This window comes from Eptatretus burgeri, chromosome 3, assembly GCF_056783735.1.
Source record: "Eptatretus burgeri isolate ZD-2024b chromosome 3, Ebu_testis_v1, whole genome shotgun sequence".
Taxonomy (NCBI): domain Eukaryota; kingdom Metazoa; phylum Chordata; class Myxini; order Myxiniformes; family Myxinidae; genus Eptatretus; species Eptatretus burgeri.
In genome coordinates this window covers 144,059,582-144,086,680 of record NC_140963.1, presented here as the reverse complement: position 1 = coordinate 144,086,680, position 27,099 = coordinate 144,059,582, and the positions used below count along the sequence as shown (strand labels likewise).

General features: G+C 46.9%; 1 protein-coding gene across 5 annotated transcripts in view; it reads right to left on the bottom strand.

The window, feature by feature from the left end:
- Positions 1 to 27,099, bottom strand: part of LOC147031204 (N-chimaerin-like) — a 118,031-nt gene that overhangs the window by 29,192 nt on the left and 61,740 nt on the right. For 2 of the 5 annotated variants that reach the window (XM_085876035.1, XM_085876032.1), the window contains 3 exons: positions 17,205 to 17,289; positions 15,847 to 16,068; positions 4,693 to 4,770 (listed from right to left, as the gene is read on the bottom strand). In XM_085876035.1, coding sequence (XP_085732161.1) covers positions 4,693 to 4,770; positions 15,847 to 16,068; positions 17,205 to 17,289 — 385 coding nt within the window. Of the gene's footprint in view, positions 1 to 4,692; positions 4,771 to 15,846; positions 16,069 to 16,435; positions 16,564 to 17,204; positions 17,290 to 27,099 lie in introns of those variants that run through there. The other 3 variants (XM_085876033.1, XM_085876037.1, XM_085876034.1) reach the window with 3 other exon arrangements.

Genomic DNA, 27,099 nt, shown 5'->3' with positions numbered 1-27,099 from the left:
AACACACAACTCGCAGCAAGGGGGCATGAGACAAAAGGGGCGGGAGTGGAAGGGACAAAACAGTGGGGAACAGACACATTAGGTGAACTGTGGAAGGGAGAGGGATGGGGATGGGACGGGGAACATGGCGAAGAGAAGATGGACATTTCAGGGACTTTCAGGAAGGAAAGCAGGAGAAATGAAGGAAGTGGGCTTGGGTGGATTATCGGGGGTAGAAAAGATCGAGGATTTGGATGGGGGAAGATAAGAGGTGGTGGTGAACAGCTGTTTTGAAAGCCTGGAGGGAAGAATGGGAAAGAATAGAGTGAGGAAGTTTATTCCAAAGGCGGGAAAAAAGAGGAATGAAAGAGTGAAGATGAGCAGTGATTCATGATTTTGTTAGTTTTACCAGAAGGGGGTTGTTGGCGGACCTTGAGCGCCCTGTGGAAATGTGGTGGGGAGAAATCGCAGAGAGAGCAGGGGGGGCAAGGCTGGAGAGGAGTCGGTAGAAGACAGAAAGACCACCGACCAACCTGCGGTGATTGAGTGAGAGGCCCAAAGACTCAGCTTCATTGCGGGAGATGCCGATGATAAGTTCTCCGATGCGGGAGATGCCGATGATCTGTTCTCCAGTTACTGTCCTCCTTAAACCACGTCTCACTCACTGCAACTACATCGTACTCCTCGCTATCTACTTTGGCTTCAAGCTCTTCCATCTTATTATTTAAACTTCTGGCATTGGTACAGAATATATTTAACTTTTCCCTTCCTGAAATTCTATTTTAATGCCTGGCCTTACTCATCATAATTACATCATCACTTTCTTCCTTAATACCTTCCACCTTCCACTGACCTAAAAAAAGCCTGAATTCCTTCCTCAATTCCCACTGCAAAAATTGCTGCCCCCTTTCTATTTAGCATATGGTCACCATTCGGGAAACACTGCCTTTGTCCCCTTAATGATTCTTAACCTTCCTCTTTCCTCAATGTAAAACCTTCCTCCCGACACCAATCTTCCAGCCATTGGTTGAAGTCTATCGCTCTGCTCATAATTTCTATGATGTTTCCTAATCTTGGGAGAATCCCAGAAAATATGACCTCACCACCCTTTGCTTTCAGCCACTTACCCAATATCCTGTGTCTATTTTTCAAAACCTCTGAGTAAACTTTCCCTACATCATTCACACCGAGGTGTACTACAAGCAACTTCTTCCTGCCATGACCCGATACAATGTTGTTTAGCCTTCCTTCAATGTCCCTAACTCCCGCTCCTTCAAAACTACACAGAATTCTATGTCTACAATCCTTCCTGCAGAATGAAGAATCTACATATTTCATCATCTCATCAGCCACAAAAACTGTCTCCCATAACTCATGTCCACCAATTTCTATTGCTGCACCTCCACCACTGCCAACACCCGCTGAACCACCACTGCCGATACCCAATGTACCTCCACCACTGCCTACATCTCCACCACTACCTAAAACTGCTGCACCATCACCACTGCCTGCACCCACTGCACCTCCGCCACTGCCTGCACCTGTTTCACCATCACTGCTGCCTGCACCTGCTAAACCTCCACCATTGCCTGTACCTCCACCACTTCCTGCACCCACTGCTACCGCTGTACTGTCGCCACTACCTGCTCCCGCTGCACCATTGCCATTGCCTGCCCCCGCTGCACCGTCACTATTGCCTGCCTCCGTTGCACCATCACCACTGCCTGCTCCTGCTGCACCGTCACCACCACCTGCCCCCGCTGCACCGTCACTACTCTGAGTATGCACAGAATTATCTATGCAGAAAGACATGTAAAATGTAAAGACAAGGATGCTTTCACAAATCTTGTAATTCACAATATTGCCTTTCACCATTGCAAATCACTGCTACAACAAGTCTTTGATGAGGAATCATGTGGCAATCACGTGTAAATCGTGTGATAAATGCAAGAAAAAGGTGCCATGGAAACCAGGTGCAAGCGGCATGGAAACCAGGTGCAGGCCGCATGGAAACCAGGTGCAAGCCGCATGGAAACCAGGTGCAGGCCGCATGGAAACCAGGTGCAGGCCGCATGGAAACCAGGTGCAGGCCGCATGGAAACCAGGTGCAGGCCGCATGGAAACCAGGTGCAGGCCGCAGGGAAACCAGGTGCAGGCCGCATGGAAACCAGGTGCAGGCCGCATGGAAACCAGGTGCAGGCCGCATGGAAACCAGGTGCAAGCCGCAGGGAAAGCAGGTGCAGGCCGCATGGAAACCAGGTGCAGGCCGCATGGAAACTAGGAGCAGGCCGCATGGAAACCAGGTGCAAGCGGCATGGAAACCAGGTGCAAGCGGCATGGAAACCAGGTGCAAGCCGCATGGAAACCAGGTGCAAGCCGCATGGAAACCAGGTGCAAGCGGCATGGAAACCAGGTGCAAGCGGCATGGAAACCAGGTGCAAGCCGCATGGAAACCAGGTGCAGGCCGCATGGAAACCAGGTGCAGGCCGCATGGAAAGCAGGTGCAAGCGGCATGGAACCCAGGTGCAAGCGGCATGGAAACCAGGTGCAAGCCGCATGGAACCCAGGTGCAAGCCGCATGGAAACCAGGTGCAGGCCGCATGGAAACCAGGTGCAGGCCGCATGGAAACCAGGTGCAGGCCGCATGGAAACCAGGTGCAGGCCGCATGGAAACCAGGTGCAGGCCGCATGGAAACCAGGTGCAGGCCGCATGGAAACCAGGTGCAGGCCGCATGGAAACCAGGTGCAGGCCGCATGGAAACCAGGTGCAGGCCGCATGGAAACCAGGTGCAGGCCGCATGGAAACCAGGTGCAGGCCGCATGGAAACCAGGTGCAGGCCGCATGGAAACCAGGTGCAGGCCGCATGGAAACCAGGTGCAGGCCGCATGGAAACCAGGTGCAGGCCGCATGGAAACCAGGTGCAAGCGGCATGGAAACCAGGTGCAAGCGGAAAGGAAACAAGGTAAAAGCGGCATGGAAACCAGGTGCAGGCCGCATGGAAACCAGGTGCAAGCGGCATGGAAACCAGGTGCAAGCGGAAAGGAAACAAGGTAAAAGCGGCATGGAAACCAGGTGCAAGCGGCATGGAAACCAGGTGCAAGCGGCAAGGAAACCAGGTGCAGGCGGCATGGAAACAAGGTAAAAGCGGCATGGAAACCAGGTGCAAGCGGCATGGAAACCAGGTGCAAGCGGCATGGAAACCAGGTGCAAGCGGCAAGGAAACCAGGTGCAAGCGGCATGGAAACCAGGTGCAAGCGGCATGGAAACCAGGTGCAAGCGGCATGGAAACCAGGTGCAAGCGGCAAGGAAACCAGGTGCAGGCGGCATGGAAACCAGGTGCAAGCGGCATGGAAACCAGGTGCAAGCGGCAAGGAAACCAGGTGCAGGCGGCATGGAAACCAGGTGCAAGCGGCATGGAAACCAGGTGCAAGCGGCATGGAAACCAGGTGCAAGCGGCATGGAAACCAGGTGCAGGCCGCATGGAAACCAGGTGCAGGCCGCATGGAAAGCAGGTGCAAGCGGCATGGAACCCAGGTGCAAGCGGCATGGAAACCAGGTGCAAGCCGCATGGAACCCAGGTGCAAGCCGCATGGAAACCAGGTGCAGGCCGCATGGAAACCAGGTGCAGGCCGCATGGAAACCAGGTGCAGGCCGCATGGAAACCAGGTGCAGGCCGCATGGAAACCAGGTGCAGGCCGCATGGAAACCAGGTGCAGGCCGCATGGAAACCAGGTGCAGGCCGCATGGAAACCAGGTGCAGGCCGCATGGAAACCAGGTGCAGGCCGCATGGAAACCAGGTGCAGGCCGCATGGAAACCAGGTGCAGGCCGCATGGAAACCAGGTGCAGGCCGCATGGAAACCAGGTGCAGGCCGCATGGAAACCAGGTGCAGGCCGCATGGAAACCAGGTGCAGGCCGCATGGAAACCAGGTGCAAGCGGCATGGAAACCAGGTGCAAGCGGAAAGGAAACAAGGTAAAAGCGGCATGGAAACCAGGTGCAGGCCGCATGGAAACCAGGTGCAAGCGGCATGGAAACCAGGTGCAAGCGGAAAGGAAACAAGGTAAAAGCGGCATGGAAACCAGGTGCAAGCGGCATGGAAACCAGGTGCAAGCGGCAAGGAAACCAGGTGCAGGCGGCATGGAAACAAGGTAAAAGCGGCATGGAAACCAGGTGCAAGCGGCATGGAAACCAGGTGCAAGCGGCATGGAAACCAGGTGCAAGCGGCAAGGAAACCAGGTGCAAGCGGCATGGAAACCAGGTGCAAGCGGCATGGAAACCAGGTGCAAGCGGCATGGAAACCAGGTGCAAGCGGCAAGGAAACCAGGTGCAGGCGGCATGGAAACCAGGTGCAAGCGGCATGGAAACCAGGTGCAAGCGGCAAGGAAACCAGGTGCAGGCGGCATGGAAACCAGGTGCAAGCGGCATGGAAACCAGGTGCAAGCGGCATGGAAACCAGGTGCAAGCGGCATGGAAACCAGGTGCAAGCGGCATGGAAACCAGGTGCAAGCGGCATGGAAACCAGGTGCAAGCGGCATGGAAACCAGGTGCAAGCGGCATGGAAACCAGGTGCAAGCGGCATGGAAACCAGGTGCAAGCGGCATGGAAACCAGGTGTAAATTATTTGCAAATCACATGGAAACCAGTTGGAAAATGTGAATGGTGTTTGCAGAAGCTTATCAGAAAATCAGGTGAACAAAATATGTGGAATACCTCGATCAAATGTCATTTTCACATCTTCCACAAGTTCACTGAATCCTGACACACGATAGAGTCCTTCAGATGTCAAACCTGCTCACCAACACCATGGTAACAATATACACCCACAATGATCATATACACCATGGTAACAGTCATGGTAATGATACAATCACAGAATACTCACTAAGAGTCAAGGTAATGATGGATTGACAGAATGATCATCCACACTATTGTAAATCGCAAAATGCTCACCATATCGCATGAGCAATCATAGGGAATCACAGAATTCTCAGCCACAACACAGAAATAAATTCTGCGTTTGAACACTGCTAACATTATTCTTCCACCTTAAACTGATTGTCACAGAGAAGAGGACGATGTGAAGTGAAGCATTTAGGAGTAAGAAGAACCCAAACATGAAATATAAATGTCATAGGTAGCAGGGATAAGAGCCTGGGAACGTATGCATTTTTTTTACTTTCCATTTCAGCAAAATATGAACACTGCTTGGCCGCTGTGTCTTCAAATGTTTCAAAGGGTGGTTTGGTGCAATAATCAATGCAAAAGTAACATTTAATTCTGAGCTAGTATTTAGAAAGTGTGCTTTGCATTGCCAGCATGACACTCAACATCTCGTCGAAATGTGGCATTTAAATGGACATGCTGTTTTCTTTCATAACTTCTAAAAGGCCTCGAAAGGACACCCGTGCCCCCTCCCCCCAACGGACCGCGAGGATGGCCTTGTCACACCTGACGCTGAGGAGACGCACGTCCCACCCGACCCCGAGGAGGCCTACCTCCCACGCGACCCCGAGGAGGTCCGCGTTCCACCCGACCCCGAGGAGGTCCGCGTTCCACCCGACCCCGAGGAGGTCCGCGTCCCACCCGACGCCGAGGGGGTCCACGTCCCACCCGACCCCGAGGGGGTCCACGTCCCACCCGACCCCGAGGGGGTCCACGTCCCACCCGACCCCGAGGAGGCCCACGTCCCACCCGACCCCGAGGAGGCCCACGTCCCACCCGACTCCGAGGAGGACCACGTCCCACCCGACTCCGAGGAAGACCACGTCCCACCCGACCCCGAGGAGGCCCACGTCCCACCCGACTCCGAGGAGGATCACGTCCCACCCGACTCCGAGGAGGATCACGTCCCACCCGACCCCGAGGAGGCCCACGTCCCACCCGACCCCGAGGAGGCCCACGTCCCACCCGACCCCGAGGAGGATCACGTCCCACCCGACTCCGAGGAGGACCACGTCCCACCCGACTCCGAGGAAGACCACGTTCCACCCGACCCCGAGGAGGCCCACGTCCCACCCGACCCCGAGGAGGCCCACGTCCCACCCGACTCCGAGGAGGATCACGTCCCACCCGACTCCGAGGAGGACCACGTCCCACCCGACTCCGAGGAAGACCATGTCCCACCCGACTCTGAGGAGGACCACGACCCACCTGACTCCGAGGAGACCCACGTCCCACCCGACTCCGAGGAGACCCACTTCCCACCCGGCTCCGAGGATACCCTCGTCCCACCCAACTCAGAAGTACCCACGTCTCACCCGACGCCGAGAAGAGACACGTCCCACACGACGCCGAGGAGACCCTCGTCCCACCCGACTCCGAGGATGGCCTCGTCCCACCCGACTCCGAGGATGGCCTCGTCCCACCCGACTCCGAGGAGGGCCTCGTCCCACCCTACTCAGAGGAGGGCCTCGTCCCACCTGACCCCAAGGATACCCACGTCCCACCCAACGCCGAGGAGACCCACATCCCACCTGACGCCGAGGATAGCCACGTCCCACCCGACCCCTAGGATGCCCACGTCCCACCCGACCCTGAGAATACCCTCGCTACACCCAACTCTGAGGATACCCTCGCCACACCCGACTCCGAGGATGGCCTCGTCCCACCCGACCCTGAGGATACCCACGTCCCACCCGACTCCGAGGATACCCACGTCACACCAGACTCTGAGGATACCCTCGTCACACCCAACTCCGAGGATACCCATGCTCTGCACACCCCGGTGGCTCCGACGACACCCAGAAAGGGGCGGGGGGGGGGACTCTCGCTGTGAGCGAGTAAAATAGAGAGGGCCGTTAATACCTTTTGTGGGCAGAGGATTGTTATATTGACCTCGCTGAGAACAATCGAAAAAACACCCACCTGGGGCTGCAGCAAAATGATGTGCAAATGTACCACTGGTATGATCACATCGTGGGCCCCAAGATTTGGAAATTGCACCAGCAGCTGCTCATTCTGATCGATTTTCGAGGGATTGTTGGTGATTACCACACTTTGCCAAATGCCTTTAACCCGCAAGGGCTCTCGTAGCTGGTGGTAAGGGCTATGTTCATATCCGTATTGTGAAGAAGCCATAGCTGTTCCCGCATTGTTCATCGAGATGCCAAAGTTCTCAAAATTAAATTCTTTGCAGCATTTATTCAAAACCATTGTTGCAACTGACAATGGCAGTAATGTTTGATGTTACCTTTGACAATTCAGCTTATGAGGGGTAGGGGGTGCACCCAGTTGAAGACCCGTAGTTGATTACTTTATAAATGCCCCAAGCATGGAGGGAGAAGTGTCTGACAATACCATTGTCATTTGGAATTACAATGGGGATTGGGGGGGGGGAGGGGCACAGGTTGGGGTGGGGAGAGACCAACGCGTGGAACGGCCCAGCCAAAAGTGGCATACAGTCATTGAATGTACATTGAGAATTACTCGAGGGGGGCTGTAACCAACTACAACAGACTGAAAACAGAGGGGGAGGATACTCCTCTATTGCGTAACAACTCAAAATTTGATGTGGATGGTGACGGCCAAGTGCAGCTCAAGGCCAATCCAAAATTTGATTATAGTAGACTGCCATGATAGCAACCCTCTGGTGCTGTCGACATTATCCAGTCAGTATGGTGTCAATTTCATCCGTGATGAACTGGGGTTTCCAGACTGTAAACAGAAATCTAAACAATCCCCAAGGGCTGTGAAGGCTTTACAGATGGCTGCCAAAAGGCTGGGTGAGGCAGCAACAACTGCAGAGCGTGTCGAGCTTCAGACCTCTCACAGCTAATCATGGGAGTTTCAGACACTGCAGATGCTGGAAACCGACCCTTCTACGATCGGAGATCGGGAACACGGGGAGCCTCCTCTGAGCCTCCGTGAACTCCAAGGACCTCACAAAGCCATGCAGACACAGCAAGGAGAGCTTTGTCAACGACAGTGCAAGGCTCTCAGAGTTAGATGTTGAAATTGCCCACACTGAAAAAAAATCAGGAGGAGGACACTGACCCAGAAGACAGAATTCATTGAGGAGCAGCTGTGAGAACTTAAAGTCGAAAGAGCAGCCCACTTGGAGGCAGCCTCTGCTATCCGCAAGAACCTTCACTCCCAAATCTCTCGGATCCGCAAAACAATCAACAGGATCTTACATGAGGACACCACATTCAGAGAGGGTTTCCACACCCCATTTTGAGAGTAGGGAGTTAGAATTGTGAGTATCCTGATCGCATTTGTGTTTATCGTCTCAACCTTGGTGCCTGCACTCACAGGTGGTGGTGGGAGGGCACCAGCATCGATGCCTCCACCCACACCTCAGACAGGAGGGTCTGAGGAAGTGGGCAAAAATGCACCTGCAATCCTTGCCAGGAAGGCTGCAGCCACCCTAGCAGGAATAATCAGGAGTATTGTGTCCTGGATCCTCAGCTTCTTGGCAAAGGCGGCTGCCTGACTTGCAGAAAATCTGTGGATACTTGTTATTGCCGTCGGCGGACTAGTGTGCATTGCTGCCCGAGACTTGCTAAGTAGTAAACAATAGGTCTAAGAGGCCCATGGCCATTCCACCAACAATGAGTGCTATCTTTTCATACTCATGAGATGCAGCTGTGGCTTTTTAGGCTGTGGTAACAGTACGCGTCTGTGCAGTCAGGATGACAGGTGGCGCTTGCGCAGTCATAACCGCTGTCGGTGGCTCAGTAGGTCGCACAAAGCCTTTTTCTCCTGTTACTACAGGTGGGGATGTCGGGGTTGCGTTTACATCAGCGTTCACACCTAGTTTTTGGTTTTCGGTGGCAATAACAATTTCGTTATTGTAACCCTCAATCCGCTAGTCCAGCTTGATGAGCTCCGTGTCAGAAGGGGTCATGTGGACCCCATAACCAAAGACATGGTCCTGCAGGATATTTTGTGCATCCTGCAGGATATTTTGGTAGCGTTCAATCAATGATGGCAGGTTCACAGGTGATGTGATAGCGTCTTCAACATCTGCCAAGAACTGCTTCTGAGCGTCAAATGCGATGCCAGTACCCAAGATGCTTGTGCGTGTCTGAGCCTGGGCACCGAGGATTGCCTAGGTGTAGGTCCAGATTGAGTCGTTGAGTCGCTCAATGCCTGGATGGGTGAATCCCTCTGATTTGGCAAGGATGAACGTGGCCCATGCAATAATTAATCGGAGGCCTGTGCGATGTAGTTGATGTGTAGGTTCCCGTCTATAGTGTTCTTCGAACTGTCATAATAACCAATTATAGGGGCATACCCACTATTGGTCCAGTAGTTGTGAAGAGCCCCCAGGCCTCAGTTAGGAGCCTTCAGCTGCCAGTTGGTGTTGGGAACAACTCTAAACTCACTGCAGATGCGTTCATAGGGTCTACAGTCATACGGGTTGTCAAATGCACTCCAGGCCCGGTCTTGAGGGAGCGGCGCTTGTATCTCCTTAAGGATCTGCAGGACTTGATGGCAGATGTGGAAAGTAATTAGAGTGTGAAAGTGGGTGATCTGAAGCTGCAAGATGGTCGTTGGCAGAGACTCCACGTCCCGTGGCAGTTCACCAGACTGTGAAGTTAAGTTGGTTCTGCCAGAACTGCATCAGGTACAAGTTCCATGTTTGTATAACCTCCTCACTGCTCACACGTGGCAATTTATACTTGGCAAAGATGTCTGGCAACTTTGCCTTGAACTTTTCTTGTGCTGGGTCTGTCACCTGGATATCAGGCTTGAGTAGGCTTTCCACAGCAACCGCTACCTTGAACATCCTACCCACTCTGTATTTGGCATCTATATTGAGAGCAAATGCTTTCTTATCCAAAGCTCTGAAGGGGTAAATAACAGCAGTTGTTGGGAACAACACTATGGCCATGTTTCAAACACTCAAATGCTCAAAGTGGAGAAGCAGTCCGCCTCCAGCAGTGCATTGACAACTGCAACGGTAGTTGCCTGTCGGCCTGCGGTGAATCACATATTCAGTCGGTTGGCATAACGTTGGAGAAAGCGAGGTCATAGTTGCCCTCTCGACAGAACGGGCAGGTGAAGCAAGAAGAGATGTGCCCCCTGGCTTGTGGAGCTTCAATTGGCCGAAGTATTTAATAAGAAAGTGTGCTCCACCGGATGTTGTCGATCTCAATTTAAATGAGGCAAAGGAGCTCATCACACCGATGTTGAAGAGTCCGTACAAGTTGCAGTTCACAGTTGGCCTGTTGAACCTGCTTGGCCTCGATGACGCAGATTGGCTTTCCGAGGGTATATGTACTGGAAACCGACCTGTAACCTTTGCCTTCACCAAAACACTTCATGCGCATGTTGATCAGATAAGCACCACACACCATGTCTTTGATGGGGGCCACACCAATCTCCTCGGGGTTGTTGGTGTGGAGGGTCATTCCATTTGGAGAGACCAACATTGTGAGCCTTCCCCACCCCGAATACCGACAGCTTCGGTGCCATACAATCAATTGAAAGTATCTGTCCACGAAGATAATGGACATCTTTTAGACAACAAGAAGCTTCCGATCTCTGTTGTTTTGGAAGTACAATGAATGTTTACGGCCCTGATTACAGCTGTGGCTGTTCCAGCGGCGGTGAGCAAGACCTCTCTGAATATGCAAAAATTTCACCACCCACTAGTATCTGACAAATGATTCCACAAATTTGTTCTCGTAGGTTGAAGGAGATGGCCATCTTCATCGTTTCAATGTCCATTGTGCTGGACCAACAAGAAACAACAATTTATTCCCTTTATCACCAGCGCTTCAGCCTGGTAATATCTTTCTCGAAATGTATATTTGGCCCTTTATGTTCGTTTTTTATTTTTATTTTTTTTGCTCTTATTTTGTCAAAAATCATTTGAATTGCCCTTCGTGAGATTTAACTGTGTGACAAGATTATGGTGATACAAGTTGAGTCGATGTTGCAAACATTCAAACAGATTATCATGGTTGAAAACAAAGAAGGCAGAATGATTAAAATGACTTAAGAAATTATTTTACAAACACTTTTTAAAGCATGAGTATTTGATGGGATAAAACATGACGATACCCCATCCAGCATGACTCCTGTGCTAAGTAAGGGATCAAAAACGTCGTGTAGTAAAGGACAAGAGGGAGTTGAGCTATGGAACTGTGGAGTATCCTACAGGCCCCATGTTGCCCTTCGTATGGAATATAGAATCAGGATGTTGCCTCTTGAGAAGAAGTGCACTTTAACCGAACATGGAATGCGTTTAAGCTGTCCAGGGGTCATCGGCTGCACTTACCAATCAGACTAAAAGCGGATTTCAGGCAAAGTGGCCGTAAAAACACCATCATTAAATTATCATACTATCTATTCATAATAAGCAGTGTGATCTAATTTCTTAAAATTACATTTCATTGTTCATTCATTTCATTGTTATATAAAAATAAGGCAATTCGAAAGCAATCACGGCCTAGCAAGGTAGCTTCGTTACACGCACTTCCCTTTGAGCTGTCTAATCTAGGTTTGAATCTCAACGCCATCATAAACTGCCCTCCTGGTGTTTCACAGGCATCCGTGGAATCAATGTCTAGGTCGTAGTGAGTTTTGGAGTATCTCGGATAGGAACTTAAGCAGAGTGTAATGACTTTTGGAAGGACCGTAAGCTGGGTGTCCCATTTACTAGCACTGGTCGGTGGATGTTAAAGATTCGCGAAACATATTACAAAATTCCTGCTCTACTCTGACCGACTGCTAGAAAGGCAATGTCAAACTGCCCAGCATAACCAAATCATCAGCATAACTAACGCTCTGTGAGAATATGGGGCGATGATGACCAGGATGACAACACACGCAAAGCAAAAAGTGGGGTAAAGCAAATGCTTCACTTCTATCTGTCTGTCTGTCTGTCTGCAAACTGTCTGTCTGTCTCTCCACAGAGGAGGGACATAAAAAAATTGTTTTTACTCTGCCTGTCTGGCAATCAAACAAAATTGAAAATCATTCCAAATAGGAAACTTACTGTTTATAAGGACGTCATAAAGGACACAAACAACAAGCATGAAGAATTAATTGAACATGTTGGATAGGGTGGCGTCAAAGACCCCTGCATCAACGGCAGGAAACTGCCGGAATATATATTTTTTTCTCCAACCTTCAAAATCTTTATTTTATTTCAATATAATTATATACTTGAACACTGTAGAACACAAATCGTCTTTTTGTCACTTTCAAAACCCTTCTGTTGAGCAGTACTTGGACAAAATATTACGGTATTTTATTTGTCATCTCGATCAATCAAATTTTCCGCTTGTAGACCCCGCCCTTGTTCTTGTATTTTTCCCCCCCTCTAGTTGTATGATGATGATGATGATGATGATGATGATGATGATGATGATGATGATGATGATGATGATGATGATGATGATGATGATGATGATGATGATGATGATGATGATGATGATGATTATATTTATCTCAAGACTGCGCAGGGTCAGGTTTTCTATGAACTCTCTCATTGTTAGAATGTCTGGTGAGAGCCTGGAGGTCGGTGAGTCAAACCCCGACCGAGTCATTCCAAAGATTTTTTAAATGGTACGTGCTGCTTCATTGCTTGACTGTCAACATTTATAAAGGACTAGATGACCCATGAACCCGTTGGGTTCCCGTTGTGACAGCGGTTGATAAAAAAATCATTTGAAAAAAATAAAATAAAGATAGCTCCCGCGAACTATACCGCTGAGGTTGTTTGCATTGATCAAATTCTCTCGAAGAGTACTTGACTGAATCGGAAATTAATTTTTTAATATTTTTTTTCGTTGCCCGATTTTAACGAAACTTGATACTGCACACCGCAGGCGAATGTTGATTAAGGTGGCCCTAAAATTTTTGCACTATCTTGTACCGTTTTGGCTGTATTTCGGGAACATACGTACATACAAGATTAGAGTTTTAATAATATATAGATAGATAGAACACGGATATACAACCAATTGGTTATCAACCATTGCCCATGCTTTGATGGGCCTAATGACCTCCTCCTACGTTGAAGTTGCTTGAAAGCGTAATCATATTAATATGATCTTAATAATACCCTTGCCAGGGGAGAGGGGATTGCATTTGGGTCCGTTCGTCTGTCTGTTTTTGTTTTTTTGTGACTTGGCAATTTTTGGTTTTTGACAAGTATGTTGATCGCTTCTGTTTGTCTATCTGCTCACCTTTAATCGCCGACACGTCGCAATTTTAAAACGATCGTCATGAACCTTCACAAATGGTGGAGTTGGTGGTCTAACAGAATCCTATTTATTTTTTAGCTCAAAAGGTCAAAAGGTCATCACAGGCCAAAGGTCAACAACTTTTCAGATTTTTAAATCCTTAATTTTCATCTGATTGACTTCAAATTTGAAGAGGATTTTTATGTCATTTCACTGAATTCAACCAACGATTATGTTTGAGGTCAACGTAGGCCTAATTTTTTTAATTGTCAATTTTCATCCTTCATCCTTCATCCTAAATTTTTTTTTATCATCCTAAATTTTCATCCTTCATCCTAGACTTCAAATGTGAAGAGGATTCACATATCAGGTCATTGAATTCAACCACCGATTATTTTTGAGGTCAACATAGACCTAATTTCTAAAATTGAGAGATAGGACCAAATACTATGTGCAGTACATCATGACATCTCAAAAAGTTGTGGATGAGTTGATTAGGTGATGAGAACAAGTGGATCAGATTTTGGTTTAGATCCAGCCATTTTATTTTATGTTTTTTTTTAATGTTTTATCCCTCAGATTGGCAAGCAGCAGCCTCTTCACACCCTGCAGACCTGGATAAAATCACAAGATGGTCCAAAAAATGGAACATGCCTTTCAATCCTGACAAATCTCACACTCTCACTATGTCTCTCCGAAAGGACCATCTGGAAACCCCCCATCGACTTTGTCAACAATCCTCTTGAAGAAGTCCTTTCATTCAAACTTCTGGCCCTCACTATCTGCCATGATCTTTCCTGTGAAAAGTCCTTCTTTGGCACACCTGAGCTCCTGACCACATGTAAAGCTTTCGTCCGCAGCCTGATGGAGTACTGTTCTCCCCTCTTGGCTGGTGCTCCTGCCTCTCACCTTTCTCGGCTTCATGCTGTGGAAACCAAGGCATTTCGTATGATTGGTATCTCCCGCGATGAGGCTGTCTTTGAGGTCTCTCACTCTCTCTCTCTCACTCTCTCACAGCGCAGGTCTCTCACTGAGGTCTCTAACAAAACAAAAAAAACCCTAACCCTATCAAAAAAAAAGAAAAAAATCTCTAAAACAGCTAAATAGATCGAGGAGAAACTTTACAGGTATGACAGCCTATCCATGAGGAACAAAATGTTCACACCTATGACATCTTAGCTCACATGGTTTGGCAGCCATATCGTATTAACCATAAAACCTATAAAAAAAATCTTCCTCACATTGGATTTGCCAGAACGGCAAGACAGATCGAGGTGAAACTTCACAAAAATATTCCCCAAGCCTTGGGGAAACCAAGCTGTTCATGAATAATTGATAGGTCACATGGCCTGGCAGCCATATTGGATTGAGTGATAATGTTAAATAAATAAAAAATCTTGAACTGCTTCATCGATTGATGTGAATTTTCACAATGATGATTTAGTAGTGATGGGGAACATAGGTTTTTAAATTTCAACCTGATCAGACGCATGATCTGGCAACCAAAAACTTTTTTTTAAATTTGGGTTTATTTATTTATTTATTGAATAAGGCTCACTTGGCTGTTCCTGGATGGGTTTTGGGGTAGAGGAGTAGCATCTGAAACCTAAATCCTCTCCCGATTCCTCTTGATGACTTCATCTTTGTTTTTTGCTTGTTCGGGTTCCTTCTGATGACTCCAATGCAGGACTGTACCTCTTTGGTCTTCCATTTGATTTGAATTTAATTTATTTTAATCCCATTTAAAACATTCATTAGGACCAGAAGGGGGGATGTATTACAAAGCAATTCTCACTCCAGTTTATTTATCATTTCCTTTTCCAAACACACTTTTAATTTGATTTTAACTTCACTTTAAGTGTAGATCGCAGCAAATACAGAAAATGTCTTCATCTTTATCTTTATCTTTATCATGATACTGGTTCACGTCCTAACTTACTTACAGCACAGACATCCAATTGCAACTCCATAAACAACCAAAACGTAATGTTTTCATCCTGTTAGTGAAAAGAATCTCACGACTAAACATGATAAATCATCAGATTTTTGCTTTCGATACAGTATTATCTCCTTTTCCATATTTTTAGCCCCTGTTGGACTTCGTCGAAAAGGGAAGCTTATGGATTTGGTCTCAATTTTTGTGTGCGTGCGTGCGTCCGCAACCATATCTCAGACATGTATGAATAAAATCGCTCCATACATGGCACAAAGCCAACACGTAATTGTATACATATGCACATCGTTTTTGTTTTCGAGATCATATCAGACAGGATATGATGGTATGCACGTGCCCCTCACTTTAGTTTGTAATCTGATCAAAGATGGCCGACTGGTAGACTGGCGGCTATTTTCGTTGTACATAAGCCTGGTGTTGGTTTCGTGGTTAGGGTGGTGGCTTGGGATTCTAGGGTCCCGAGTTCAAGCCCCGCTTGGCCGCTGAATTAATACACCAGGAGGTTGACTCAGCCTGTCATCCTTCCGAGGTCGGCAAAATGAGTACCAGTGTACTGGTAAGGGGACACTGCATCAGCCGCATCCCAACCAATGATGCAACCAGCAGCCACAGGCTGCACTCAATAGAGAAAGAGTTATACATAAATATGGGCGAGACCTTAAACTCCATACAGCAAAATTATGAAAACAACAAGGGCTATGACATTTTATGTTTTCTTTGCTTGTCATTTGCAAAAATTAAATATTTTTTTAAAAATAGAAATCATCCAACCTTTCATTTCGTACCCATCTTGGCTTGGTGGTGGGTCCCACAGCTCACCTCGACTCTCTATTTCCTTGATGCACATATCCACCACCATTGGTCGCTTGCGGTTGTGAGCCTTCACAAGCGTCGTCAGATCACAGCTGTACACTTTCTTCACATGTTTCAGGTCAGGCTGGCAATCATGTGGCACCATCTTGGAACACTGCTTATGAACATTGAGTCCACAGTCTGCACCCAGAGTAGAACAACGACCTCTGTCAAAGGCACCACCTTCAGAACCACACTGTTCATTGAACGCCATACAAACTTCAAAGGAAAGAGAAACCGATTTTGTCTCAACTCATCTCCGTCTACTGTTTTACAAATCATCCAGTCTCCTACCACCCCTCCCCACCTCCGCACAACTGACCAAGCCCACTTTACCTTCATTCTCATCTTGCCATTTGACATTTAGCAACATACACATTTAGCCTTCCACCATGTTTCACGGCAAAGTGCCTTTTAGCGGTTCATCGTAACTACATTCTTCAGGCCATTTGCATCTCACATTGCAACAATGCAGGCGCTGTCCCTCTCCCCCAAACCCGATCTTTACCTCCCACTCGCTCCCCGCATCCTTTCAGCAGCAAGGCCTGGCGCTGTTCCTAAGTGCCATTAGTGACCACTGCCCTGCGGTCAACGTGAAAAAGGTCTCGGCGCCGACACACAATCAGCAAACTCCTTAGTGTAGGAAGGAAAGGGACGGGTGGCCATGGTATAAGGATTGGTGCAAATTTAAGGTAATGCCCGGTGTGTGTATTGGTGTGCTTCGCAAACCCAAGCACGTCTCGTAGCTTTGATCAGCAGAAAATGCTGTTTGAAGTCAAAATTATCAGCACACTTTCATAGCCGAGATGTGACGCAAATAACATTTTGGTTAATAACAGATCTTCAACCGGATCAGATATTGTTATTGTTTTGGATGAAAAGAAACCAATCAACATCGGGATGTAAGGGATCCATGATGTTCTTACGTAAATCAAAGCTCAATAACCCAAACCATCGACTTGGGAATGCACTGCATTCAGAATAATTTATAAAGGTTTTCAAATCGAATAGACAAAGCAAATTAACATATATTGTTGGCATACTCAAAATCCCGAGAAACTACTAATTTATAAATGACACTTTCGAACACATGACTCCTTACTGCGGGCAAACAATGAAAACCTCAGCGACATTCCAACGACACTTTCCACATTAGAAACACCATACCTGCACACTACAACCACTACAACCCCCCCCCACCCCTCCCTTACGTACATACATTGACAACACCATACCTGCAGATTAACAAGAAAACACAGACACACATGACACCATACCTGCACATTTGACGCCTTGGGCAATGAGACCCCACATAAAGTTGGCACAATATTCGCACCAGTGAGGGCCTCGAAAGGTGTGTACCTGCACACAGGAGAAACATGTACTCATGGACACACAAATATGGAGAAGCACAGATTTCACAGGCACATACTGGAAACACATGGTTTGCCAGTTTCGCAGAACAATCCAAAACGAAACTACAGGTCGAAGTTCGGCAATTCAAAAGAAACTGCCAAATTGGATTGAATGCTTGCTTCAGAATCTTACAAAGATACAGCAGGGTATATGCAAGGATGCGCAAAGCAGATACAAGGAACTTGGACACATAAATGCAGCCATTTCATCTATCATGGCTGCACTTTATCGACACCACATTCAATCAATCAGTTTATCTCCTTAATTTCACTGGAATGCTGGAGGATTACGTGAAGGAGGAGAGGGTTGGGGAAGAGGGGGTTGAGGAAGGGGTAGTAGGAGGAGGAGAACACTGGGGCAGCACAGGGACATCAACAGGTTTTTCTTTACACAGCTCTGCTAATCGTAAATATGCAAACAATCACCTGGTGTCCTTTACATAGGTAACCATTTTTATTTCTTGAATACACCAAGCGTGCACAACTTTCTAGTTGAATATGGAACTGTTAGAACAATGTTTGAAGTTTTGTTTCGGACTCAACTTGTCCATCTCCTCTTTCAATACATGTCTGGAGAGGTTGATAAAAAATGTCCTTAACTTTCACAAAGATAGAACAGGATATGCCCTGAACAGCATTAATGATGCAATCTTGAAGCTCATCATCATCATCATCATCATCATCATCATCATCATCATATTCGGGGGAAGAATGTGATCCTGTAAAACCCAGGTCCCTTTGTCATTATAACACTGAACTTTAGTGTGAGCACATGCTTGAGAAGAGGAGACGAAGCCTGGTGTTGGCTTTGCAGTAAGGGTGGATGGCTTGGGATCATAGTATAGGGTCCTGCGTTTGAGCCCTGCTTTCCGCTGAATTAACACCAGGTGGGGTTGACTCAACCTGTCATCCTTCCAAGGTGGGCGAAATGAGTACCAGTGTACAAGAAGAAGAAGAACAAGAAGAACAAGAACAAGAAGAACAAGAAGAACAAGAAGAAGCATAAGAAGAACAAGAAGAAACTTATGGAAGGTGTAAGTCTTCATTCCACCTATGCTTGTCTAATTTACACTCAAATCAATTTGTCATCTTGGCTTCAACTACTTCCTGGAGAAGACCATTCCAGTCACCCACCACTCTACAGCGAAAGAAGCACTTCCTGATGTCTAGTATACTCCTCTTGTTAAATAACTTCCTTTAGTGACTTATCGTTGAAGTATGTCTCGCTGTCTTGGAGAAATGACTGGGATCGATCCTCGTCAGTCCATGAATTATCTGGTGTACAATAATCACATCACCCCTCCTCCTCATGTCGTGGAGGGAGTGTAGATTCAAGATCCTCAACCTATCTTGGTAGGGAAGCTCCTTCATTCCTGGAACCATTTTGGTGGCCCTTCTCTTAGTCCGGGAGCCAACCTATGTACGAGGCTGTTTTAGGGTTGGACCTTACAGCCTCTGCTATAAAATTTTACACCCCCAGGATGTTTAGATATATGTTTGCAGTTCATGAAAACCAATGTTGGCAATTCATAAGCTCTTGCGAAAAATTTTGGCGGACGTTTTTGTTTGAGGAAGATTTGAAAAATTTGATAAAACAGCAATTGTCAATAAAATTTCTAAAAAAATTAAAAAATCACATTCATGAAAAATAAATGTGAACTAAATGTAAGAATTCAATCAGTGCATTGTAAAATGACAAAAAAAATTGCCTTTGTGGAAGTAAACCTCGTAAAAGTACATAATTTTGTGAAAAATGCCTTAAAAATAACGTTTTTTGAAGATGGCCTTTAGAACTTTTCTTATCATAGGCAGATGCTGCATTAGAATACTAATTTCTCTTAATGTGATATGAACATGGTATCCATGGCTAATTAAAACAGCAAATTTGAGTGAGTTCTATCAATTTTTAAAGAGAAAATTAACATTTTTGTCAACCAAAGTTACCCCTACCCCAAAATCCTCTTACTCTATTGAACACAGTTCGGTTAAGGTTTGCTAGATCAGGTTGGGTACTTCACAGTTCACTCTTCCAAAGGAAAATTCAATGGTGTTTGGAGTGACATGGCCCTGGAGCAGACATACAACAATGAAGGGAAGACATCTCTGTTCAAAGGCATATCTCAGGCACCAGCTGCTCGAGATAAATATGTGAAGACAGCACCATTTCTCACAGCTGTATCAGAGAACATAAAGTCTATGGCTAATCTAGGCCAACAGGAATCTACTCATCATGGAGAAACACATAAGCAGGCAACAGAAGAACATATGCATGTTGAGGAGATCAAGAAAGTGATATGCCAGCAGATGATAAACCCATTCCAGTGTAACAACCAAGTGGATCTGCTCAATAGAGCAACTGGTGAGAAGGATGCTTCAAAAGACTTGGTCCATGCTCAAGCTAAGGGCATGGAAGCCATTATGAAAGCAGAAGAGGTGGTCTCTATTAAGATTGAACCACTGAAGCTGGTAACTTTCTCCTCACAGAAGAAATCAAACCCATCAAGGCAACAGAGTTTAATCAGGATCTATCAAGATGAGACTGCAACTACACGTGTGCTGTGTTTCTATCGAGATGCCGACCCAGTCACAAGACAGATTGCATTTTCCCATGAGTGGACAGACTATCCATCATCCCTGTTTGAGGTTGATCCACGCTTAGCACAGGGGGTTGTAATGCGCAAAGGCAACAAGTCTGATTTGGTGGCAGTGCTAATTGCTGAAGCTGAGCAGGATGTTGTTTTACAGCTGCCATCATTACCACAGAGTGACCTATACACAGTTTATCTGGTAGACACAATGGCATTTGTAAATAAATACCAAAAAATGGGTGCGAAAACATTTGAACTTCCCCAGCTGTATCTTCGCAAGCTCCTTCAGTTCAAACCTGAAATGTGCAACTGTGTCAACATCATTGGTGATCAGGATGATTTTGATGATAGCCATACTTTGAAGGGTGATGAGCAGCAGAGGAGAAACCAGACAGACCAGGCAAGACAATTCTCACCATCCAAGAGTCTAGAAATTCCGGACTGGAATTTACTCATGAAGAATCCAAGAAATAAAGGAAATCTTCAGAACTTCATTGGCACTTCCCTTTGTGAGAGTCCTGAAGCTATTCCGGATGGAGTGACCATCATTCTTGGTGGTATGATGGAAAACAAAGGTCACACTCTTTCCATCACATCAGCATCAAGTTCAGTTCTGGACTTACCTTGTGAAGAACATGAAGAGGCAGACACAAGGATTATTGCTCATCTTGCATATTGTGTGGAATATCCTGATCACCATTGAGCTGTTGTGCATGCAACAGATACAGACATAATTATGCTGTGTATATATCACTTCTGCTGCTTGAACACATTGCAAGAACTCTGGATACAACGGCAGAATCAATACCTACCTATTCATGAGCTGGTAGAAGTGTTGAGCAAGAAGTACCAGAAAATCCTCTTGATGTCGCAGCCACACTTCTGTGCACATATGTGTTGTGTGGATGTGACACAGTGAGCTACTCATTCAGAAGGGGAAAAGAAGAGGTCAGGTCAGGTATGGGAGCATGTGCCAGAACAGCGCGTCGCTGCGTCCACTTTCCGCCGGTACTCCAGGGGCCTCCGTCTGGCCATCCCCCAGGCAGATGCCAGGCCCATCCCCATCTCCTTGAGATGATGGTCAACCTGCTGCAACCATGAGGCACGTGGTCGGCCCACTGGCCTCCTCCACTCATGAGACTCCCTCGCTGAGAGAATCTGGTGAGCAGGATCAGCGTCAGGAAAACGAGCCACATGTCCATACAGCCGCAGCTGACGCTCACGGACTATGCAGGTAACAAATCTCATCCGAGTCTCTCTCAGCAACCGCTCGTTGGACACAAAATCCGACCAGCGATAGCCAGGATTCTTCGAAGAGACCTGGTACCAAAGGAATTAAGTCTCCGTCTCAGATCCTTGGTCAAAGTCCAAGTCTCGCACCCATAGAGCAAGACTGGAAGTACCAAGGACCTGAAGACTCGGACTTTACGTCCTCCCGCACAGGTACCGGCAGCGCCACACCCCATGATCCAGTAAATCCATGACTCCCCAGGCCCGACCCAGACGTCTATTGACCTCCGGCTCACAACCTGCGGAGACATGAATATCACTGCCAAGGTAAGTGAATCTATCCACGACCTCAACATCCTCACCACAAACAGACACAGACAGGACAGCAGCATCCAAGATGTCACCGAAAGCCTGGATCTTAGTTTTGACCCAAGAAATCCGTAATCCCAACGGCTCCGACTCCTCATTCAGCACCTCGAGGGCCCCCAAGAGGATGTCTAAAGTCTCCACAAAGATGACTGCATCATCTGCAAAATCAAGGTCCGAGATCTTGACATTGCCAAACGATGCACATAACTTTATCTCTCCGACATCCTCCCTAAAATCCAGTCCATACAAGTGCTGAAAAGTGTGGGGGCAAGTACACATCCCTGACGAACTCCAGTAACAACTGGAAATAAGTCAGAGATGGTACCACCACACTCCACAGCACTCTCAGTACCAGAGTAGAGTTCAGACATCAGATCGATCAGTTTCGGTGGCACCCCACGAAGACCAAGAATTCTCCAGAGGACATCCCGATTCACTGAATCGAACGCTTTACAGAGATCAACATAGGCTGCAAGCAGCCCCTGCCGAAACTCTCGTCTGCGTTCGGTGAGGACACGAAGTGCAAGGATACGGTGAATTGTTGACCTCTTTGGTGTAAAGCCTGACTGCTCTGGACGCTGGTGCTCAAGCAGATGGTGGCGAACCCTATCAAGAATTATCCGAGCAAAGACCTTGCCCGGCACTGAGAGCAGCGTCACCCCTCGGTAGTTGTTGCAGTCTTGGCGATCACCCTTCCCTTTCCAGAGAGGGACAACAAGGCCCCTCTTCCAGTCAGTTGGGATGATGCCTGTGTTCCTGTGAAAAGAAGAGCGGCACAGGTTTCTCTGGGACTGATAGGAAACCTTCCCCACCTTGTTGATTTTGGAAGAGATAGTGAAATGGCAGCAACAGAATGTGTCATTGATGAGGCCAGAGTATACTGGACTGCTCTGCATGGCCAAAAGGGTTCAGCTGTTTGGATACCCTCAGGCAGCATATGTTTGTCTCTTCAAAATTAGACCTTAGGTCACTGCCAGCAACAGAAGATGCGTTTTACTTCCTTGTTTTAAGAGCATTGTATCAATTGCTTCTGTATAGACGTGCACATCTCAGTGACCGAGCACTTCCCCCAGCCACAACATTTGGCAGAACCCTTATCAATGGAAAACTGGTCCCAATTCTCATGTCTAAGCCAGCCAAGCCAAACATAGACAAAACTGTGTCTTGCATGTGCAAATTATCCAAATGTCTGAAACGATGTTCATGCAAAAGGCTGCTGTGCCTTGCTGAGTGACATGCATATGCCTTGGTCAGAGAGGTTCATGTGGTGGAGTTGTTTCAGAGAGTGACTCTTCCTCTGAAGAGGATGTTTCATGTCACAATATTGTGTTAATCCATTTCTAATTTTATCTTCCTTAAAACCATGGCATGTAAAAAGTATGTTCTTGTTCCTGACCCCATTGATAGTCAAGCATTTCTGAGTTGCATAAATCTTTTGTTGTTTGACATATAACCTTGTCAATTGTAGGTAGGTTAAATCTACACCAATTGTGATATAGGAAATGAACTCCTCTTGAATATGAGGGGTCATTTGTGTATATAGGTTTAGTGGTTATGATTTTAGGACAATATGAATTACCCATACCCCCATCCTACATCTTCGCTTTTGCCAACATTTTGTCATCAGAGGGGGCTCGCAAAAGTGTTGACTGTGTTGTTGCGCAAGAGTTTCACCATTGCCAACATTGGTTTTCATATACTCAAAGGGTGTCTCTTTATGAAAATCAACACAAAAATTTTATAGCAGACCGGGCAATTTTTTTTTAATTTTGATCGGTTGGCTCCCGGACTATCTGGACTTTCTCAACCATATCTGCATCTGTCTTGAATCGGAGGTGCCGGAGGATATTTCCATATTCTAGAAGAGGTATGACCAATGTTGAGTACAAAGGTGGCAAGGAGGTCCTGTTCAGGTGACTGAACATCTTCCATATGATGCCAAGTAGCTGGTATCCTTGGTTAACAGCTGCTGCAACATGTTCGTGGAATTTAAATTCCCTGTTCACTTGACCTCCCAAGTCAATCTCCTGATTGACTTCCTGATTTACTGTACTGTAACTTGATTCATACTGTCCTCCTGTTCGAGGTTGTTTCGGCCTTTGTGTACTACCTTGTGTTTACCTTGGTTAAAGGGCAGTTGCCACGCGTCTGACTTTCCAGTTACACCATCCAAGTCCTTTTGTCGTGTTTCAGCTTGCTCTGTGATTTCAGTTGAGCCATACAGTTTCGTGTCACCTGAAAATATCTGAACTGTTCATTCTACCATGTCAGGGAGTTAATTAATAAAGACACCAAAGAATGCAGGACCCGGTATATTACCCTGTGGTATACATTGAAGGACCCAGTACATTACACTTGTCACCCTGCACCAGTCAGACATTGTGCCATTTACGGACACATACTCTCTGCTCTCTTTCTATCAAGAAGGCTCAAATCCATGTGAACGTTTTCCCTATAATTACCTCCACAACCGAAGGTGGACGGAGGTTATGTTTTCACCCACGTCTGTCTGTCAGCACAATATCTCAAAACGTTATGCACAGATTTGGAGAAAATTTGGTGAACAGGATGGCTGTGTGCTCAGGACGAATTTATTAGATTTTGAAAAATATCCAGATCTGGATTCTATAATTTTAATTTTTTTTTTAAGTGATTCTTCATAATTGAGAGATGGAACAAAAAAAGTATGTAAATCATGACATCTCAAAAAGTTTTGGACGAGTTATGACAAACACTAGGTGACTTGAGTAGGTGACAATAACAAGCCGATTCGATTTTGGTTAAGGTCCGGACTCAGATCCGACCTACCAGTGGGATACAAAACGGAAACTGTTCAACCTAACGGAGGTATGTGCTCCACCGAGTACCAGTCTAGTTCCATATGTGTACAGCTTTCACAGCAATCTTTCATGTGAGGCGGCATCAAATGCTTCAAGTCAAAATCTGAAACACAGACCACAACTCCTTGATCAAATATTCTTGTCCACTCTGACACCCAAAGGAGTTGCGTTTCACATGATCACCCTGGTGTAAATCCATGCTAGCCATCAGTTGGAACATTATTGATTGTCAAAAAGTCCATCATCTTGCCCTTGACGAAACTTTCCAGTAGTTTCCCAATAATTTAAATCAAGCTCATGCATCTATAGTTCTGGGGACCTTCCACTACCCTTTTTGGAAAAAAGTGAGATATTGCCCCTTTTCCATTCTGGAGGCAATTTCGCTTCTTCAATGGATTTGTTGAAAATCAGGGCGAGGGATTCATCTACGCCTGAACTGATCACTCTTACCAATGGTGGGTGAAACTCATCTGGGACTGCTGACTTTCTTGCGTGAATGTTCTTTATCTTCTTAACCTCTTCAGAGGTTACATTCATGTCTTCTAAGTAACATTCACTCTTGGCTCAGTGTCAAATCTGGTGTGTATTTCAAGTTCTCTTGAGTAAATACAGAGCTAAACGAGAACGATACTCGGTAGAGCGCATACCGCCGCCGGGCTGAACATTTTACACTTTGTATCCCACTGATAGGCCGGATCCAGATCCAGATCTTCACCAAATCGAATCAATTCGTTCTCGTCGCACACCCAACCTGCCCAACAAGTTTGGTCTGAATCCGTCCGTAAATTTTTGAGATATCGTGCTCATAGACAAACAAAAAGCCAGACAGGGGTGAACACACAACTCCCATCCACCTTAGGTGGTGGATGTAAATATTGAATAAGGACATCTGCTTTCTCCCTGTTGGTTTGAGCTATACTTCCATCCCCGAGCTCAAGGAATTAAACAGTGATTCTAGTTTTTCTCTTACTGTTGACATATCACCAAAACCCCTTCGGGTCCGAGTTAAAGCTATGCACTTGCGAGTCCTCAAACTCTCTCCATCTCTTCTGGATCTGATTTTGAGAAATTTCCCTGACATTATCTGCTGCTCTTACTCCGCTCCAATCGGTTCTTCTGACCACGTCCTTGTCAAAGTGGACATCTCTCTGGCTGTTATCAGAGAACCACCTCACCGCCGTCGAGTCTGGCATTTCACTCAAGCTGACTGGCAGGGTCTCCGAGCAGCCATCAAACTACAGACTGGTCTCCTATCACGACTTTCTCAAACATCAACTCATCCTGGGAATTCTTTCAAAGAAACTTGCTCTCCCTCATGCACAGATTTATCCCCTCTCATGTTCAGTTGTCTTACCCTTCCTCCTGCCCTTGGTTTACTGAAGCTTGTGGCGAGGCAGTTGTCCTGAAACAACTTGCCTTTGCTTCATGGAAAGCAAACCCAACTGAGGGTAATCTCAGTTCCTTCCACAAAGCTCGGAACAAGTGTGTATCTACCCTCAGGAGAGCCAGAAAACAACATCTTTCTCATCTCAAGTCTGAACTGTGAAACCTCTCTCCCTCCTCAAAATCCTGGTGGCATTAAATCAAATCTGTTTCTGGTGTATGTTCCCCCTCCATCCTTTCCCTTACCTCAAATGGCCACACTGCTGATACCAGAAGTGATAAAGCTGAATGTCTAAACTCGGTGTTTGCAGCTAAATCTTGTGTCCTAAACCCATCACTTTCTCTACCCACTTTACCCAGTCGCACCCACCTGTCCCTGGACTCTGTATCCTTTTCTCCTGACAAGGTGGAGAGCTTGCTTTCAAACCTCGAGTCAGATTCTGCAACCGGTCCAGACGGCATCAGCCCACGTGTCCTCAAAGCCTGCTCTTCTGCTCTTGCTCACCCTCTCTCTGTTCTATTCACCCTCTCATTTGCCCAAGGTCATCTGCCATCTGCTTGGAAATCTGCTAACATCACTGCCCTGCATAAAAAGGTGCAAAAACAGATCCCTGTAACTACAGACCAATCAGCCTTCTCCCAATCATCAGCAAGGTTATGGAATCCATCATCACTTCAGACATGAAATCCTTCCTCTTCTCCAATGGCTTGATTTCCAATCATCAATTTGGTTTCAGACCAGGTCACTCTACCCTGGATATGCTGCTTCTGCTCTCCCATCAATGGATGGAGGTCCTCAATGCCAGACAGGAAATCCGAGCCGTATCCCTGGACATATCACGTGCTTTTGACATAGTCTGGCATCCTGCACTACTCACCAAACTCTCTTCCCATGGTATTCAAGGCCATCTCCACTCATGGCTCGCAGACTTCCTCTCCTGTCGCAGTCAACGTGTGGCCCTAAATGGAGTTCTTTCATCCCCTCTTCCTGTGCAGGCTGGAGTTCCTCAAGGTAGCGTTCTGGGCCCTGTTCTTTTACTGGTTTTCATCAATGATCTCTCCGACTCTCTGGAAAATCCTCTATTTCTCTTTGCCGACGACTACACCCTCTGCCGTACCATCTGTCATCCCTCAGACCGGCAAGCAGCAGCTTCTTCGCTCACTGCAGATCTGGATAAAATCACAAACTGGTCCAACACGTGGAACATGTCTTTCAATCCAGACAAATCTCACACTCTCACTATGTCCCTTCGAAAGGACCGTTTAGAAAACCCCCCCATCCACTTTCTCAACAATCCTCTGGAAGAAGTCTTTTCTTTCAAGCTTCTGGGTCTCACTATCTGCCAT